Raw genomic sequence first — 18,602 nt, 5'->3', positions numbered from 1 at the left:
CAAAGCCAGACTGCAAGAAAGAGAGTGGGGCAGTCTCATCCCATGAAAGGTAAGGAAGGACTGCTGCTTTCCCGCGTGGAAGAGGTTCAATTCAATAGTTCTGACTCTGACTTTGAAGGACATTTGACGATGGAGTCTAAATATAAGTTTTAGTCCTAAGCTAAACTCCTGTCTTTTGTAGTCCAGTATAATTCTGTAGTAGTGAACACGAGGGGGTCGGAAACATGCGTTAAAACGACGAATTTATCCCATATCTTGAGAGCCAGCATGTGATCGCTTTCGGCTTGAGCTTCCTATGTGCGATGGTTCTTACTTTTGCCTTCGGGAAAATCCTTCTTCAACATATAGATTTCTATCAGTGCCATGTGCTGGCATGGGCCTGGTCCTTCACTAATGAATATGTCCAACCGGTATCAGATATGGCCTGATCTGGGAATCGGTGTCGTGTCAAGCAATCCATCCGGCTTTGGCCTTTACAGCCTTTTCAAATCGAATCTCTTATTCCTCTTCAATCGGGTTACTTTACTACCTTGAGAGGGGTCTTCTAAGTTTCCAAATAAATGGGTTCATGACCTCGGGTGCGTTTGTCACCAATTTACCGTCTGGCAAAGCGCCGGGATCAAAAATCCAAGAAGAGGAGGACTGATGGTGAAGAACAAAACACACCTGTATCAGAAGCAGACATGGCAGAGGTCCAACATAAACCTTCAAATTGAACTATAAGCAATTGATATATGACAATGACAATTATAACCCTCTAACTTTCTGTTTTCTACGAATATGTCATAATTATAGTTATAACATATTATAATTATAACCCTCTAACTTTCTTTATAATGTAGAAAACTTGACCAATTTTTTTTTTTTTTTTTTTTTTTTTTTTTTTTTTTTTTTTTTTTTTTTTTTTAAGGAAAGACCAAAAAATAAAATAAAATAAAATAGGAAAATTTTCCATGAATAATACCACCTTTACGCGGTCTTCCCAAAATAGAACGACCTTTTGATTATTTCAAAATGGAACGACCTTTAACATACATTTGCTATAAATGGAACATGACCTACTAGTAACTTGTTTAATAGGTCACCTATGACACGTGTCACAATATCATTGGCCAATTTATATTTTAATAATTTTGTTTAAAAAAAAAAAAAACTTAAAAATTAAATTTAAAAAAACTAACCCCCCCTTCCCCTTCCCTTTCATCGGTTTCCACCAGCCCACAACCCTATTCCAAACCCCTTCCCTTTCCCGTCCCCATTAATCCCGGCACCACCCCTTCCCCTCCGCAATTTCGGACCTCTCTCCTTACCGAAAACAACCCCGCAACCCTTCCCATAAATGACCTCAAAACCATTTTCCTTCTTCCGCTCCTATTGCCGCACAACCACCTTATCGAAACCCATTTCCCCGAAACCCTAACCTCTCGGGAAAGGATAGAGGTTGCGCAAATTGAGGACGAGGTAGAAGTTGGGCCGCAGTTGAGGACAAGAAAGGGAGGAGGGCCGAAATCGCGGACAGGGTGGGAATGGGGTGTTACAATCAAGGACGGGAAAGGGAGGGGTGGTCGGAAACGGAAATGGGAAGGGGATGGGGGGGGGGTCGGAAACATTGGCGACAAGGGGAGCGGGAACCAAAAACTTGGAAGGAAAGGGGAATGGGGTTTCCGGGGAGAAGGTTGGTGGAGGGAGCAGGTGTATTTCGGTGAAAGGGGGAGGGGGCTGGTAAAGGGATTTTTTATTTTTTTTATTTTAGTTTTAAGGTTTTCTTTTTAATTAAACCATTAATATTTAAAAAATGTTAAAAAAATATAAAATATTAACAAATGATGACGCAACACGTGGCAAATGTAACCTGTAAAAAAGGTTACCGATTTTTTATTCCATTTATGGAAGATGTGTGTCAAAGGTTGTTCCATTTTGAAATAATCTAAAGGTTGTACTATTTTTGGAAGACCGCTGAAAGGTGAGGTTATTCTTGGCAAATTTTCCAATAAAATAATTAACGTAACATTTCCTCAAATCCTGAATAACTTCAATTCCTAATTCCTCTCTCTCTCGAGAAAAAAAATAAAAAAATAAATAAATAAATAAATTGTTCTACTGGCAAAGGTTCAGTTGGGGTTTAAGGAAGAAGTAGCCGTAGCAAGCGAGAGAATTGTAGAGGTAGATTGAATATGTGGCAATGGCGGATTTCAAAATTGAGCACCAATTCAAAAGTAAGGAGGTTATCAACTTCACTCAAATCTAAATTTGAAGATGAAGGTTCTTGGTCTTATTCTACTCAATGGTGGGGCTCTGATTCTGATCACCATTCTCACTCCGTCTTTCGAGCTACTTCTTCTCATGGAAACGGTGTCGTCTCCGTCCTTGCTTACCCTTCTTCCTTACCTGTTAGTTCATATTCTCTCTCATACAAACAACATTTATTTGTTAATTCTTTTTTGAAAAATTTTGATAAAATTAAAAGGGTTTTGCTATTTGTAACTTTTCTCCCAAGTTGGTGTTATTATTCAGAATATAAAATCACGTGTCGATCAGTGTTGTTAGTGTTTACATTAATGGTTAGTGTGTGGGGCGCAGCGGGGCAAGGCTGTTTATCATTTTCCCGATAAAAATAAAAAGGTTTCATAGGGTTGAGTTATGAATCTTATGATTTGCAACACCGTAATTGGGTAAATGTGTTTTCGGCTGCTTGTCAAAATGAATCTGTTTACAATTGTATATGAATTGAATTTTAAATGATTTAAAATGGGGAATGCAGTATTAGTTTTTATAGTTGTTTGAATTTTGAATGATTTAAAATGGGGAATGCAGTATTGGCTGATTGAATTTTGAATGGTTTGTATAGTTGTTTGATTATAGACCCTTGATCGAACCTTTAACAGGCTGCAAATCATTGGCCGAAAACAGAAGAATGGCTTAGGAAAAGATATGCCGAAGTATGTTCTGATGCTAAACATGATGAATGCTTCAAAGTACTTGGTTACCAATGGCGTGTGCTTCGATTTAATGATGTTACACGCCAGAGTGCTGTAAAAGTTATGGCAGCTATAAAAATGTCTGATTCTAGTTCTGTATACTACATGCAGCAACCTCATGTTCTGGCTGTTCCCTGTAAGTGTTGTTCAGCTGAAATTTTTGATATTGTATCTAAATTTGTGCACCCTTACATGTGACTTTAAATTGCAACGCTGTGTTTTTTTAATGGCATAGATTCTATGTACCTCAGTTCTAGAGCTTTTGTTTTAGCAGCTCGTATTTTTGTTACATAGTGCTCCTCATTATCTTGTGTAGTAGACATTATCTATGCTATTCATGTCCTATATGTGCAGCTATCTTAATATGTCTTCTCATTTGTTGGACATGATTAAGAAAAAGGTCGTGTGTGAATTATTCTCTGTAGATAAAAAGCTGATTTCACTCTTCTTGTAAAAGCTATCTGCCTGTTTGACCTCATATGGGTGCTGAAAAACTTTTGTGTAAGGAAGGTTCGGCTTTTCTTTTGCTTCCTGCTGAAAATAATACCTTATATCTGCTGAAAATAATATCTTACATCTGCTTTATTCGAATGTTGAACGGAATGGGTGGGTGTGTGAAATGTTAAGGAGATATGGACAAATGGGAGTTGATTGATCATTCTCTCTGCCTCTCGTCCTCTCAGGCAAGGTCTGTACATAGAGTTGATCACCATATGTTTATTGATAGAGAGATAGACACATGTTCAAATGGTTATTTGTAATTTACCTTGTACCTATTATAGTTTTGTTATTGCCAACATAGATTCTTGTAGCTAAACTTCAATCGTACCTGTATTCTTGATTAATTGTGCAACAATGCTGTTGGAAATTTTGTATTTTAAAATCCAAACTAAGATTATCAGGCATCGTGTCACAATTAAATTATTTTAATTTTTATGTGCATTAAATTGTTCTTTGTATTGCTCCAAGCCTCCAATTATGTAAAACCGGAAAAAAGTTTAGCACATTCATTTAAAATTTTTATCACTAAACTTACACACGCATTCTCAAGTATTTTGTTATAGCTTATTTAAGAGGCAATGAATATTCCCAAAAACTAGGTGATTGATGAACCTCTTAAACTAGGCAACCTACTTTGTGTGTAGATATTCATGGGGCTGATGATTTACTTACGTGTTCCTTTTGAAGATATCTTGTTACATTTTACCTCTGCTCCTCTTTAATAGACCATATATCTATTTTGATGCATCTTGAATTATAGGACACTCTTTATATTACATATTTGGTTAGTTATAATATTAAGTATTCCTCATTAACACTCTTATATTTAATATATGATGTATTTGCTGTACTGATTCTGACTTGATGAAAACCGAACATTGGTACTTTTACCTTGTTGCTTTATTATTGCTGTGTGAGATTGTAATGTACTTTAATAAATGGGTGTAATTTGGTAACATCACTAACATGTAGCCAAGTATGTGGGTAGCTGAGCTGACATATTTTTTTGCAGGGCTGTGTATCTTGCTTTCAAATTGTTCTGAGGTGCTAAACTGGGATATCAGAGAGTTGGAACTTGACTTTAATTTCAATAATCAAGATTAGTTGTGGTAATTTAGCCCAATTCCTTAAAAATGAAATCAAACTAAGTGTGGCATAGCTTAGGGTGTATTCTCTTCCACTTTTTTACTCATTAAACTAATTATGTATAAAGTTGTGATAATGTCTCATTTGAATCTATTTTGCCTGAACATTTCTTATCATAACTTAAATTAGTTGAGGAAAACACACCTACTAAAGAGTAATGGAGGGAGTATCAATATTTGAGATGCTACGTGCCATTTGCCCTCTTGTATTCTTAAATTATATTCCCTCTGTTTTATAGGTGTTACACTTTGACAAACAAAAATTTAGGAGGTTAGGTTGATATATAAGATAAAATAGTGGGGGTCAGTATGACAGTATATTCAAAAGCAAGGCATGTAAGAGGAGAGAAATTACTGAAAATAGGAGTGGGGACCATGAGAGGAGAGAGATATAGTACTAACAAGTAGAAGCTTACCATAAATAATCGTGTAGCGCTAAAGAAAGCCCGATCTAGGCAAGTGCAACACTGAAAAAAAGGCGATATATAGTAAAATGTTGTATGTTTTCATAGTCATGTCATTCTGCTAGTGGATAACTTATGTTTTATACTGAACTTTTTTGCAGATACGAAGAGTATGGTAGCAGCTGGATTCACTGCATTATCGTCTACTAAATATGATCTTGTGAATGCAGTCAATGGAAAGAAGCAAATGCGTGTCTTATGTGTAGGTCATGGTGGAGGAAGTTTACCATTATTTATTGCTTCTAAAATTCAAGGTAGATTGATAAATTCCCTCCTTTTCAGGTTCTTGATGTATTTCAATTGTTTTCTCCTTAAAATGTTAAAACCTCTATGAATTAGTATCATGTATATCCATGCATCTATACCCACCACATACACTAACAGTCTTACACCCACCTTTTATTTACATGCAAAATGTCAAATTTGTCGTAATTTGTATTTTTGTGCTTATGAAGAGGTCAAACCAAATTGTATAGTATAGGTCATTTGATCCAAAAGTTTAATCTAAGCTTGATTGGAAGAGTAAACTCAAATGCATAGTAAACTAAAATTTAATAGAATTTGTTTCTGCGACATATGTTGTTTTAACTATTATTGACTTATAAATGCTTGCAAACTGCAAAGTTGCTAGGTATTGCTTATGCAAATCTGTAGATGATCTTATCAATCTCAATCACGATACTGAACTTGTTAGTTGTGACTGCTTTATCGGCTTTTGGTGCGGGCACATGTATGAGTTCATGAAGATTAGGGGCAGGCCCTTCTTAGGAGTTCAGATCACTTATTACATTGAAGGTACAGAGACATTGTGTTTCTGTGCAGGAAGATAAAATTTCGGGGAGAAGATAATTTGGTGAAAATTATAATTCCTCCATTTTTTACTTGCCACACTTTAGTAATGTACTATCCACATAACTTCAATTACATATCGTGATTTATACTTGTAAGAAATTCAGTCGTATGGGATCTTAATGTATATTTTATATAATCTAATTTTATGATTTTTACAAATGCATAATTAAAGATGTAAACAGTTAGAGACTTAAAGCTATGCATTGGCAAACATGAAAATAAAAATTGTTGCAAGTAAAAAAATAAAATAAAAGAGGAGCAAGTATAATACAGTATTTTCACTATTGTGATTTGCTTCCTGCTTCTTTAACGGTCTTATTCGCTTACCATTGTTAGGCAGTAGCACATTAGTATGGAAAGGTGGCTGATAAGAAAAGTCCACATTCTTCGTTGGTTTCCTGAGATGGCTGTTTTTCTTCAACCCTTCAGACTTCTGTAATGCTAACATCTGCCTGTAGTATGACTTAAATGTCATGTAACTAGATTCTATTTCTTCTCTTGGGAGTTGAGTGAAACAATGTTTACTAAAATTCTAACCTGCCTATTATTATACTTGTAGCTAAGCAAATGCTGTTATGCATGCCCTTGTACTCTAAAGAGTCTAAGCATCGATTGATGAGGGTTTTCCACGTATCTTGGCTTTGTTGCTGGACATTTAACTTTAAACTTTTGTTTAGATCAGATAAGTATATCTCATCTGAACAGTTTGGTTACTAGTCAAAAGTCTCAGTTTGTAATCAGGAATTGAACATGCCCTTTTTTCAACTGAAGAAAAGAAACAGTGTTGATTCCTGAAAGTTATTTTTCTAAGTATCTGGAAACGTCTGTATTACATGTTAATTTTGGATTTGAATGTCTTAAAGCATTTAAGCACTTTTTCAATGATTATTGTGGTCATGTGGGTAATTAAACACATACAGAAGTTTCTGATGACTCTTTTCTTCCTGTGGATGTTTAGGTGCTGTTATTGACATTGTTGAAATAGACCCTCTTGTTATTTCAACTTCAATTCATGCAATGGGCTTTCCATCATTTTCAGTTGCAGTTCCTTCAGGTTGCCATGCTCTTTCAAAACCCAATACAATGGATGAAGTCCTATGGAAAGGTGTCCATGAGAGACTTTTCCTCTACGAATCAGATGCGGAGAAGTTCATTCTCAACACAGAAAATGTGTATGACATCATCTTTATTGATGCATATGATGGAAATGATATTTTTCCTCGCAAGCTATGGGACCCAGATTCTCCATTCCTTTTAGCCCTTGGCAGTAAACTCAATCCTTGTCATGGCACCGTTGTAGTGAATCTTCATTCTGATGATGATGTGAGTGCTGATGCACCAGTTGCTGCTCTCCACCAGCTAGTTCTGCCTATGAGGAAATATGTTTCTAGAGTCTGCCAAGCATACAAGGATATGTTGGTGGGTAAAGAAAGTTCATCTAGTAACAAACAACTTCCTGGAGTGGGGTTCACTATTTCAGTTCCTTGGGTGTGCAACACAACCCTCGTTCTGTGTAGAGGTTTTGGTGTGGATGCTGGAAGCTTGGACCAAGACTCGGTTTTGAGTTCCCTCATGTCCAAATCTCTTGAGGTAGACAAGGATTTAAACATGCCATTTTCATGTTTACAGTATATAAATAGAAGTTTTCGTCTGCGTGGTTGATATCTTAGATGCGTTGGAAAAATAAACTTTTTCATTGTGGAATGTTTGTGAGGTTTTCCAGTGACACAAACACATTCTCCCTAGATTTTGCCGGCAAGCTGGTTTTGTTGCTTGCAGATTATGAGATTGTGTGGCAGACTTGGTAATCATCATGAAGAAATCGAACACATGCACCAAAGGTTTGAAATCTCTTCTAATTATGCTGTTTATGCTGAGTCTGCTCTTGTCAGGATCTTGTAATTGGGAACTCAGAGCACTTAGCATTCATATATTTAATTAGTTGCTCAAATAATCAAGCACCTATGACCTATGCTTTTAGTACTCATTGCTGTTCAGCACTTCAGCCTTTGAAGAAGACTGCATTGGACATTTAGTTTTGCTCAAATTACTGAATTTGTGCAGTGAAACTCTCCACAAGTTGGTCTTCTTTTACCTTGCACGCCATTACTGCTAATAGGCTGCAGTTATCTTGATGCATTGTTAATTAATGTTATGTATGCATCATTTCTGTTCACAACTGGATTTGTGAGCCGTCATATTTATTAATCTGATTGAATGGGATGGTATTTTCATGCAGAAGCTCTTCAACTGAGATCTTTAATTAGTTAATTCTTGTTTTGTTTTTCCTTTTAAAAAATTTTGATCTATTTTTTAGTGTAAAGATCTTTGAGAAGTTGATGGTCTATGAACTTGCTCATTTGAGAATGCATATGGCCGATATAGCATATAGGTACTTTAGCTTCCCTCTCTATCCTTATATGAATTGCAACATTTGTTATATTGCTTTGTCCTAAAATTAGATTACTTAAAATTGTTAACTTTTGAAGCCTCATTTATCATCTTATGAGTAATAATAGTTTGGGTCACTAACTCTCACATTCAATAAAAATGATCCACCCCGTAACCACCCCCTTCCCTTCCCCCAACCTTGAAACTACCCCCCTCCCCAGCCCCACACCCGAAACCACCCCCTCCCTTCCCCCCAACCTCGAAACTACCTCCCTCCTTTTCCCCCACCTCTGAAACCACCCCCTCCCTTTCCCCCACCTCTGAAACCACCCTATACCCCCACCCTCGAAACCACCTTAAATACTAAACCCCCACCTCCAAATAAACCCTAAACCAATTATTTTGCACTCACCAGCATAGGGGGTGGAGGGAGATGGGGTCGCCAACGTAAGGAGAGGAGAGACATGGTGTTGGAGGCAAAATATGGTGGGTTGCCAGATGTGTTTAAAGGAAGAAGAGAGAAAAGGTTAAAAGGGAGGATAGAGAAAAAAGTAGAAACCAATTAACATGCGACATGTTACAATCTTTTTAAAAAATTCTTTGTAATTTTTAACCTTTTTATTAAGTCACTGGTTATCTAGGCATATTAAAATGTTACAATCTTTTTAAAAAATTCTTTGTTATTTTTAACCTTTTTATTAGGTCACCGGTTATTTGGGCATATTAATAGAAAATAGTATGAGGATCCTATAAAATTGGATTATTCTATAATAATTGAAAAATAGTGCGTTTTTGTATGCGGTTGGTCACACCATGTGTCTGTTTGCATAATAACAAAAAAGTAACCCTTAAAGCACTGACCGAGTAACCTTTATAACACTGACCGAGTAACCATTATAACACTGATCGAGTATCTCATAACACTGACCAAGTAATCGTATAACGAATAAACACATGTAAAATTGATGGAGTAACCAGTACTCAAGTCTTATAACACTAATGAAATACTAATTCCGATTTTATTAGTCAACACATTTTGACTTTAGCACTATTGACATACCTCCATTTGACCATATTTTGTGATTTATATGTAAGTAAAAATATAGTCAAGTGTGATCTTGTTGAATTTATCACAATATATATTTTCAAAATATCGGTGCTTGAATTCGATCCATGTACAACTTCCCAACAATCAACGGAACCGGATGTAACTTTTTATTATTTTTGCTTATCGGTAATTAAAGATACTAGTTTTGTGTCCCGTGCAATGCCTGGGTTATTTATTGAAGATAAATTTTTAATCTATATGTCAAATTTTTAAATATATCATCGATACAAAATTAGTTAGGAATTGATGTGCTTTTATTACGATTTGTTATATTCAATTATATCGAAATTTTTTTAACAAAATTATAATTCAATTTGTATCTCTGAAATATTGGTATTTTATTGAAAATAAAACTATAAACTAATAATTTTATCCTAAAATTATATCCAAATAGAATTTTAAATTAACGTTTTAATTGTCTATTTAAATCTATATAACGTGGCGCGTTACTTGACGAAAAGTTAAAACGGCAAGTGTCGATGTCTCGTGACTTGGCTAAAAGTTTAGCCTTTGAAAAAAAAAAATTGCGAATTGCGATACCGTCCATACCGATGCATAAACCTTTAAACCCCAATTCACCAAATTAATCGAACGTTCAACAACAAAAACCCTTCTCTTTTCCTTTCTCTTCTCCCCCCGAAAAAAAAAAAATTAAAAAAAATCAATGGCATCAAACAGCGGAAGAAAGAGAATCAGCGACGGCAGCAACAATGGCGAAGGCGTACTAGCCAGAGTCACAAGCACAGTTTCAGATTCGCCCATCTACCAAAAAGGTGTTGAAACTGCTACCAAAACTGCTGACATCACCAAGAAACTTTTCAAGAGCACCGGCAAAGCTGCTTGGATCGTCGGCACCACTTTCCTCGTCCTCGCTCTTCCACTCATCATCGAACTTGAGCGCGACGGTCAAATTGATGCTATGGAACTTCAGCAGGCTAGCCTTCTTGGCACCCCTCCTCCTGCCGCCCATTAAATTTATCTGGGTTTTCTGGGATTTTTGGGTTTTAGGGTTTTAATTTATGGTTATAAATTTATCAACTTTATTGAATTTTATGTTCTGTTACGAATTTGTTGTTTGAAATTTTAAATGGGTTTTTGTTTCTATAATTTGGGTTTCTTTCTATGTTATTACTTTCTTTGCTGATTGATATGAATTGCTAATCTGTGATGATCCAAAATGAAATTTTGGATTTTATATTGAATAAAGGTTTTCTGATTTTGATTGTAGAGAGCTAGGTGTTCTGGCTTTTTAAGGGTTTAATTTGGATTCATAGTTATGCAATGAATTTATTATTAATTTATCATGAATGGTTTTTCGTTCTCTATTTTGGGTTCATTTTTGCTTTGCTGGTTGATGAGAATTGCTGATGAAATTGTTCTGATTTTGATTGCAGAAGGGTATGTTAGGGTTTTGGACTTTGTTTGATTTTAATGAGTTTTTCCGGAATTAAACTTTCATTGTTATTGTCTTAGGTTGTGTATTCTACAGGATGACAATGAAACTTTACTTCTTTGCGTAATTGTTGTAGGTAGTGTGTAAATAAATGAAGGTGATATGCTTGTTTTTGGTTACCATATATACAAGATTTGATCTTTTGATTCTATTATATATCGGTTTCCTGTTTTGATGTTTAGGGAGCCACAAGGGCGGGGGTGAGAATTGATCCCAGGATCTCCTGGAACCGGGAGGGAAGCTCTAACCACTTGAGCTATCCCTCACTCTCTCCTGTTTTGATGTTGAGGAAGGTTTTTGTTATTGTGGTGACATGGATGGTGAGATTAAAAGGATGATTTCCTATGGGAAGAGAAGGATGGAACTCTGTTTTTCCTGGTTGCCCGTCTAGATTTAAAGTATTTTGATATTCTCCTTTAGATTTTTTGACTTCTCATACCACACAAGGTACTTTGATTTTGTTTGCAACGAGCATTAAGTTTTAAAAGCAGTGTAGCATAGGGTTCTTGTGTGTATGCTATTTTTACTGGGGAAACTTCAAGTTTATAAATAATCTGATCATCGTAGTCCCTTGAAACCCCAAAATGCCTCCAAATACTCCTTTATTGATTATTCTAACCGCCAATTCCATGTTTATAACTATCCTGTGTATCAAAGTCCCTTGAACCCAACATGCCTTCATATTATTCCCTATTATTGCCCAATTGTCCCTTATCTCTGCCCCTATTATTTTAACTCCCTTTCCCCCTTCCCCCTTCTCATGTTGAACTGTTCTTCACAGGATAAGTCAGTTAGTTCCACTGTTAGTTGTATTCGCATGAAAGCCATAAACCTTATTGCTTCTTCTTCAACAGTAGTTTATGCTATCATTCAGCCAATAATATAACACATTCTGAACTAGTTCAGGATGTGCAAGCAATTAAAGAGCAAAATTGAATGCCCTTGAGCAGACAAAACCTTCTAAATAAGAGGGAAAGTCCCACTCTACCATGCAGATGGCCTTCCAAGGGAAAGCACTTGATCCTTTGGAGCCCTAAACTGACATGTTCAAACTACACAATGTTTTGCACTCCTAAGCCCCAGAATCAGATACTTATCAGTTATCATAGATGTGTTTTACTTGTGGTGTTTCCATGTTTGTATTTGATCCATCTTGACATTGAGTGAGAAGCTCTAAATCTGAAGTCAGCAAAGTTCTTTCTGCAATTTGGCAATTTCTCCTTTTGACCTTGTGATGTTTGAGGACTGGATTGATTTCTGGCATTAGTATTTACTTGCATGAATTCTGATGTCAATTTGCTTGCTTCCTGTTTGCTCTCCCATTTGTATCTGACTATGCTGTGACCTCTGGACCTAAATGTTCAGTGCGGAATCATCAGAAAGTGTAATCTTTTAAGTTTTGGGTTACATTCTTATAATCAGCAGAAATTCTTCAACTGTTTTTTTCCTGGGTAACAGTCAGTTGTCTTTTGCTGTATTCTGCAAGATGGTGCTTGACTGGTTGTTGTTTGGAAATTTATGGCATTATCTTCAAAGTGCAAAGTTGCATATTTGCCACATTGCATTGGGTCATTTGACTCTACTCAAACATTGTAACATTCTAAGCCGTATTCAAGTCTCAAATTTCTTGTTCTTGAAATAATTTGAAATTTTTGCATAATTACTTAATATTTTTACGTAAGTCAATTGAATCGCTCAAAATTATGTGCCAGTCAAAGTGTAACACTTATTAAAACATGGATGGAGTAAAAATGCCTGACCTTAGATTTGAAGCAGTATGGACATGGTCCTTAATATTCATCAAATAGAAGTTAAACTGGAGTAACAATTACTCTATAAATAAATATTAAGGAAAAAGTTATCAATTTGTAAACTTGTCTGTACAGAACCATACGAACCGATTAGATTCGAACCTAGTTGTAACCCTTGCTAAAATCGTTTAAACTTGTCAAAAATTTGATAAAGTTGAATTGTGTTCAATCCATAACATGTTGTGTCTGAACCATTTATAACATGTCACCTATTTAACTTGAACCATTTCAACTTTGTTATCCGATAAACCTAAACCGTTTATAACCTGTAACCCATTTAACTAGTTACTCTTATACTTGAATTGTTTGAAACTTGCTATATTTGTTGACCTAAACCATTTAAAAACACATTCAACTTGAGTCGTGTTAAACTCATGACCCATTAATTAATCCGCACTATTTCAACTCGTAACTCATTCAAGCTAATTGTTTACAACTCGTTAAAACTAAGTCTTTAAAATTCAACCTACACAAACTTGTTATTATAACTAACTCACCTAAATTAATTTACAACATGAAGTCTTGAACCATGGCAAGTAGGGGTGATCAAATCGTGTACCTGGTCAATATTTTAAGAACCGGATTTGGAATTGATTGGATCGGGTCCTAAAACTCAGAATTGGAATTGGAATCATTTCAACCGGGTCCTAAAATTTAGGAATCGGATTCAAAACCGTCGTTTATGTGTATAGTTGTTAAAATATTATACTCCCTCCATGGCTCCATCCTTTTATTAGAGTCTCATTTCTAACAATTATTACTCACATAATATAAAGAAATGAGACTCTAATAAAAGGACAGAGGGAGTACAAATTATAAACTTATTTTGATCTCTTTTCAATTTTAGCGATTAATACTTACATTTATGTATGCATTAAGCTAGGATAATGATGTGTCTAATTTATATAGTGTTTTACCCCCGTCTCTTGGTCATAATTAGTAGTGTTTTTGGCTCTTTAGAGCCACTTTTATTACTGTAGGGAATAATTTCAAGCGTTAAACCCTAGCTTGAACCCCACTGTGATCATACACTAAAGTACGGTGGCGTCAAAAGGGAAGGAAGCTACAGCAAAAGAGTCGCCAACAAGTTTTTTAAGGAACTTGTAAACCGTTCACGAGGTGAAGGTTACACCCCTTAACGATCCAAGAGATCGTCAACTCCATAAGGTCTAGAACCAAATAAGGGTTCGGGGATGAAGGTACAAATCCAACCTAAAAGAGATTGAACCTAAACCTGCCCGAATAATAGGCCTCTACTTTATTCTGGTCGTATTCATGTGCGCTTTCTGACTAACATGCAATCAATAGGTTTACCCTAAACCTGTTTATCTATGTTGGTTGAATACAATGTACAAACAAAACTATTATTGGCGATCACTTGAATTATAATCAAATTAACCCTAAACAAGATTATTAATTATCTTATTAAGCGTGATTACAAATACCAAATTCCCTTTAAACATGCATAAAAGGCGTGATCAAACAATAACAATAAAAATCAAGCAACATAATAAATAAAATCATCACAATAATTATAATAAAATTATAATCATCATAAATAAAATAATCATCATCACAATAATTATAACAATAATAATAATAATCATAATAACAATCATATTAATAATAATAATAATAATAATAATAATAATAATAATAATAATAATAATAATTATTATTATTATTATTATTATTATTATTATTATTATCACAATAATCATAATTAAAATGATCATGTTAAAGCATGATAATAGCAAGATCCTAGACATGATACTAACAAGATTAATAACAAACTCTAGCATGTCACTAAGCAATAAAAATCAAATCTTTAGCCCTAACATGATACTAACATGAATAAATATTAGGAAGAACATAGAAGACATCGCAGGAATCATAATAAGCATATTTGATATTATAACCTTTTCCCTAAACATGATACTAGGAATATCATAATAACAATTTAAACATGATTTCTACATCATAATATCAATTAAAACCATTAAAGTGCTTACTTTGATGCCTCGTACCTCTTTATAATAACAAAATACACACGTTAGTAACTTCAAGAAAAATAATAAACAAATAATTAAATTAAACAATTGAAAGAGAGATTTGGGACTTAACCCTCATAAATTAAACCTTTCACGTCTAGGGCGAAGGCAACTTCGAATATGGCTAGTTGTTTCTAGATCTTGCGAATGCGGAATCTTGTATGTAAAAGACTAGTTTAGAAAAGGAGAAAGAAAGAGAGAGAGAGAGAAAGAGAGAGAGAGAGAGAGAGTAATCAAGAGAATCGATGAGAGTTGATGAATGATTAAAGAGAATGAAAACTGGTTGTAGGTGAATATATATGAAAAGCTGGTTATTGATGATTGAAAACGGAGTTTTTAATACGTTATTTATAGAGAAAATCAGCCAAAAAGATAAAATTAACAAAACAGAGTCTGGCGCACGCAAAACGAGATTGGCGCCAGGCGCCAACGTCAGCGCCAGGCGCCAACGTCAGCGCCAGACGCCAACGTCAGCGCCAGGCGCCAATCTTGTTTTTGACGCGTTTTCTAAAATCTGATAAAATTTGCCGTACAGGAGGATAAAATCGTATCTTTTCCTCAAAAATGCTCTTTGATTTTAATTAAAACTCTGAAAAGTCAACAAAAGTCAATTTATCAATGCTAATTGAATTAGGAATGAAAAGAACCTTCTAGAAGAATCTAGAAGACTAAAACCATTCCTAATTGCATTAGGAATGATAAATCATATTAGGCCCTCCCCTAGATCATTGGGCCGCATATAAGGCTCAGACCGGGCCCAGTTTAGTAAATTGGCCATAACTTCCTCAATATTCATCGGAATTGGGCTTATAATACATCGTTGGAAAGCTCTTGTCAAGCCCCATCCAACTACACTAATATTGGACCAATATCATGGACCAACCAAACTGGATTGACTGTTTTTCTTAAAATAAGTTTTCAAAAACAGAGAGAAGAGAAAAGAAATTAAAACTATCCGCAACACTAAACTTTCCACACTTTCGCTTCATTCGATTATGATTTGACGTGAAAGATACTCATCACTGGGTTTGGTTTTGGGGAGACACAAATGGGTGTCTACAGAAGCTCCCACTTTGACTGAGTTTGGAGAAACGCGAGTTTCGAAAACAAAAGTCAAAGTACCGATAGGGACGGAGAATGATTCAGAACGTTCTGCGATCCTAAATCACTCTTGTAACGCCGATACCTGCAAAACTAGCGTTAGATAAACAGATAAAAGAGTTAAGAAACGCGTATCTTGCACCGTCGAGCACACGTCTCTGAAAGTAACCGATTGCTGCTGCTTCACTGTTGTTTTGATGACCTTCTGCAAGCTAGAGAATGCCATCCCGCTTGAAAACTGCTACGCCTGTAACTGCTTCCAATATAGAAGATTTCTTCACCTGAAACGATCCTCTTCCGCTTTGATAATATTCCACATCCAAGGGAATACTATCGAAGATTGCTTCTCTTGAAACAATCCTCAGTTGTTTGTGACAACTCTCCACAATCTAGGGAACGCCAACTTGCTGTTTCGATGTTCACTCATCTCTGAACAAAGAGCTTCTTTTTATATGTTCACGCGCCTCTGAACAAAGAGCTTCTTTTTGATATGATCTTCTGAATGATATTTCCACGCGTCTCTGAACGAAGAGCTTGATAAAAGGATGCCCACGCGTATCTGAGCAAAAGAGCTTGAAAATAGGAGATATTTGATGATATGTCCACGCGTCTCTTAACAAAAGAGCTTTTGAATGATATGCCCACGCGTCTCTGGAGCAAAAGAGCTTGATGAAAATGTTCACGCGTCTCTGAACAAAGAGCTTGAATAATATGCCCACGCGTCTCTGAACAAAAGAGCTTTGATGATATGCCCACGCGTCTCTGGAGCAAAAGATCTTGTAGGAAATTTCCACGCGTCTCTGAACAAAAGAGCTTTGATGGGGATGTTCACGCGTCTCTGAACAAAGAGCTTCGATACTTGAACGTTTGTTGCGATAATATTCTGAAGAAAAATTTCCGAAGACCAACGTTTGTCGATCTCTAAAGCTCGCCTGAACTCTGCTTCCGCTAAAACCAGTATGTCGGTGTTTCTGTGATGAGCCAATTCTTAGGCGCTTTAAGCTAAGTGAGACGATCTTTCATCAAGTCGACCACTTATTGTGATTGTAATCAACTGACTACTTAATCATGTCAAATTGCTTATAGGGGCTAACTGGCGTACCAAGGAACCCGGAATTGCTGTATGAGGTCGAAATCACCTTTCTGAGAGGCTTCGAGCTCTATCATTGCTGAAAAGATCTAGCGCCAGGCGCTGGAGTAGGGTCTTCCCTGTTCTGCTGCACCTGTATTTATTTTTTACTATAGAACTTTGCCAATCTCTTTAATTATCTTAGGGTTGACCTAAGGCTTAATTATCTTAGGGTTGACCTAAGGTTTAACGTCGCTTGACTTATTGACTCGACACGACTTAAGGCATAAACTTGACTTGCTGTGATTGACTGACTCGAGGTTGACTCGACTCGAAGTGTTTGACACATGTGTTAGAGTCAAATCAAGGTGATATCATGACATGACAAGGGGTTCCTAAGGGAAGTATATTTGGTCATGTATCTGTGCGGTGTGTGAAAGTGACACTAAAGCTAGGCCGCAAGAGCTAAGTGTGTGGAAAGAATATTATTTGTTAAAAGAGTCAAAAGGTGGTGACTCTTAGGCTAGGTAAGCTAATGATATAAGGATCAAGCCCCCAAGTCTAGCTCTACATGAATAGGGATGAGCATAGGAGATCCCTTGATATGATCATGGTGTGTGAATGTGAATATGAATTCATGTTTATTACGGCCGCACCTCGATGTGAGGTTGCCTACGTATCCGTTAGGAATCAGGCCGAACGTAGCTCTAGCCAAACCTCGCACAAGTATGTGTATACCTCAAAAAGGGCTTTTTAAGGGTTGTAACGTGGTTAGGCTAAAGGTTGAAGAAGAAGGGGATAAAAGGCTCAAGACCCTAGATAAGCCCCCAAGGTGTGCAATCTTGATTTTGAATCTTAGTATTTTTATGCTTGAGTTTCTACTCTATTTTAGATTTTTTTTTTTGCTTTAGCATTTATTTCATTTTTATAAGTGTGGGCAATCCCGATCATGTGGTCTATCACTCACTTGGCATTCATGTTTCTTAGGGACGGTACCGATCACTCGATAAGAGACGTAATATGAGACGTGTTCTTATCAAAGATATTTTCATATCAAAGACATTGGAACACTTGCCCTTTTGTACACTTTATTTATTTATTTTTGCTTATTTTTGCTATTTTAATCTTTTGAATTTTCTCAAGCTTTCTTTAGAATTGCAAAGGTTGCACACCATCCCATCCCAAGGTTAGGTAGATGTAGGTTGAAAAAAGAAAGGTCTATCGTTAGACGAGGCTCAAAGTGGTTTACCAAAAAATATATATATATAATTGAAGGGTGAAAGGTAATATGATGTGGCTACAAGGGGTGCCTCAAATCATTGGTATACCTTGTGCTTAATTCGACTTGGATTTTTGTTTTTTTTTTTTTTTAATGCAATATAATGAAATGATCATATATAAGGAAATAAATGCTCATTTTTATTAAAAGAAAATATATAATGGTCCTACAAAATAAATCTAAGGAGAATAAAAAGGTGCCTATGCTAGACTTATTGGGGAAAGGGTAAATAAATAAAAAAGAAATAGAAAAAAGAGGTCACGAAATCTTGTTGTTGAAGCTCGCCTCTTGTCTTGTGTTGTTTGCTTTATCATCACTCGCTTTTCTTGTAAACTGGAGGTATGGGAAGCTTGTTGTTATCAATCAAATGTTGGATATCCTCCTTTAGCTTCCAACAGC

The 18,602-nt window shown here is 35.9% G+C and overlaps 1 protein-coding gene across 3 annotated transcripts; it reads left to right on the top strand.

Moving 5' to 3' along the window:
- Nucleotides 1-2,048: 2,048 nt before the first annotated feature.
- LOC145630748 (uncharacterized) lies at nt 2,049-8,304 on the top strand. 3 transcript variants are annotated; one of them, XM_081682921.1, is made up of 4 exons: nt 2,049-2,390; nt 2,886-3,114; nt 5,190-5,342; nt 6,980-8,304. In XM_081682921.1, the coding sequence occupies exons 1-4, from the start codon at nt 2,175-2,177 to the stop codon at nt 7,600-7,602; spliced, it is 1,221 nt and encodes a 406-aa protein (XP_081539047.1). In that variant the 5' UTR covers nt 2,049-2,174; the 3' UTR covers nt 7,603-8,304. The 3 variants fall into 3 exon arrangements, with proteins under 3 accessions (XP_081539047.1, XP_081539046.1, XP_081539048.1); XM_081682920.1 differs by having other exon boundaries at nt 2,050-2,390; nt 6,899-8,304; XM_081682922.1 differs by having other exon boundaries at nt 2,126-2,352; nt 6,899-8,304.
- The last annotated feature ends 10,298 nt before the right edge of the window (nt 8,305-18,602 follow it).

The sequence above is a fragment of the Chenopodium album genome, chromosome 5 (genome assembly GCF_948465745.1).
Source record: "Chenopodium album chromosome 5, dcCheAlbu1.1, whole genome shotgun sequence".
Taxonomy (NCBI): Eukaryota; Viridiplantae; Streptophyta; class Magnoliopsida; order Caryophyllales; family Amaranthaceae; genus Chenopodium; species Chenopodium album.
The sequence above is the reverse complement of the archived record's forward strand: the minus strand, read 5'-3'. Positions and strand labels throughout refer to the sequence as shown.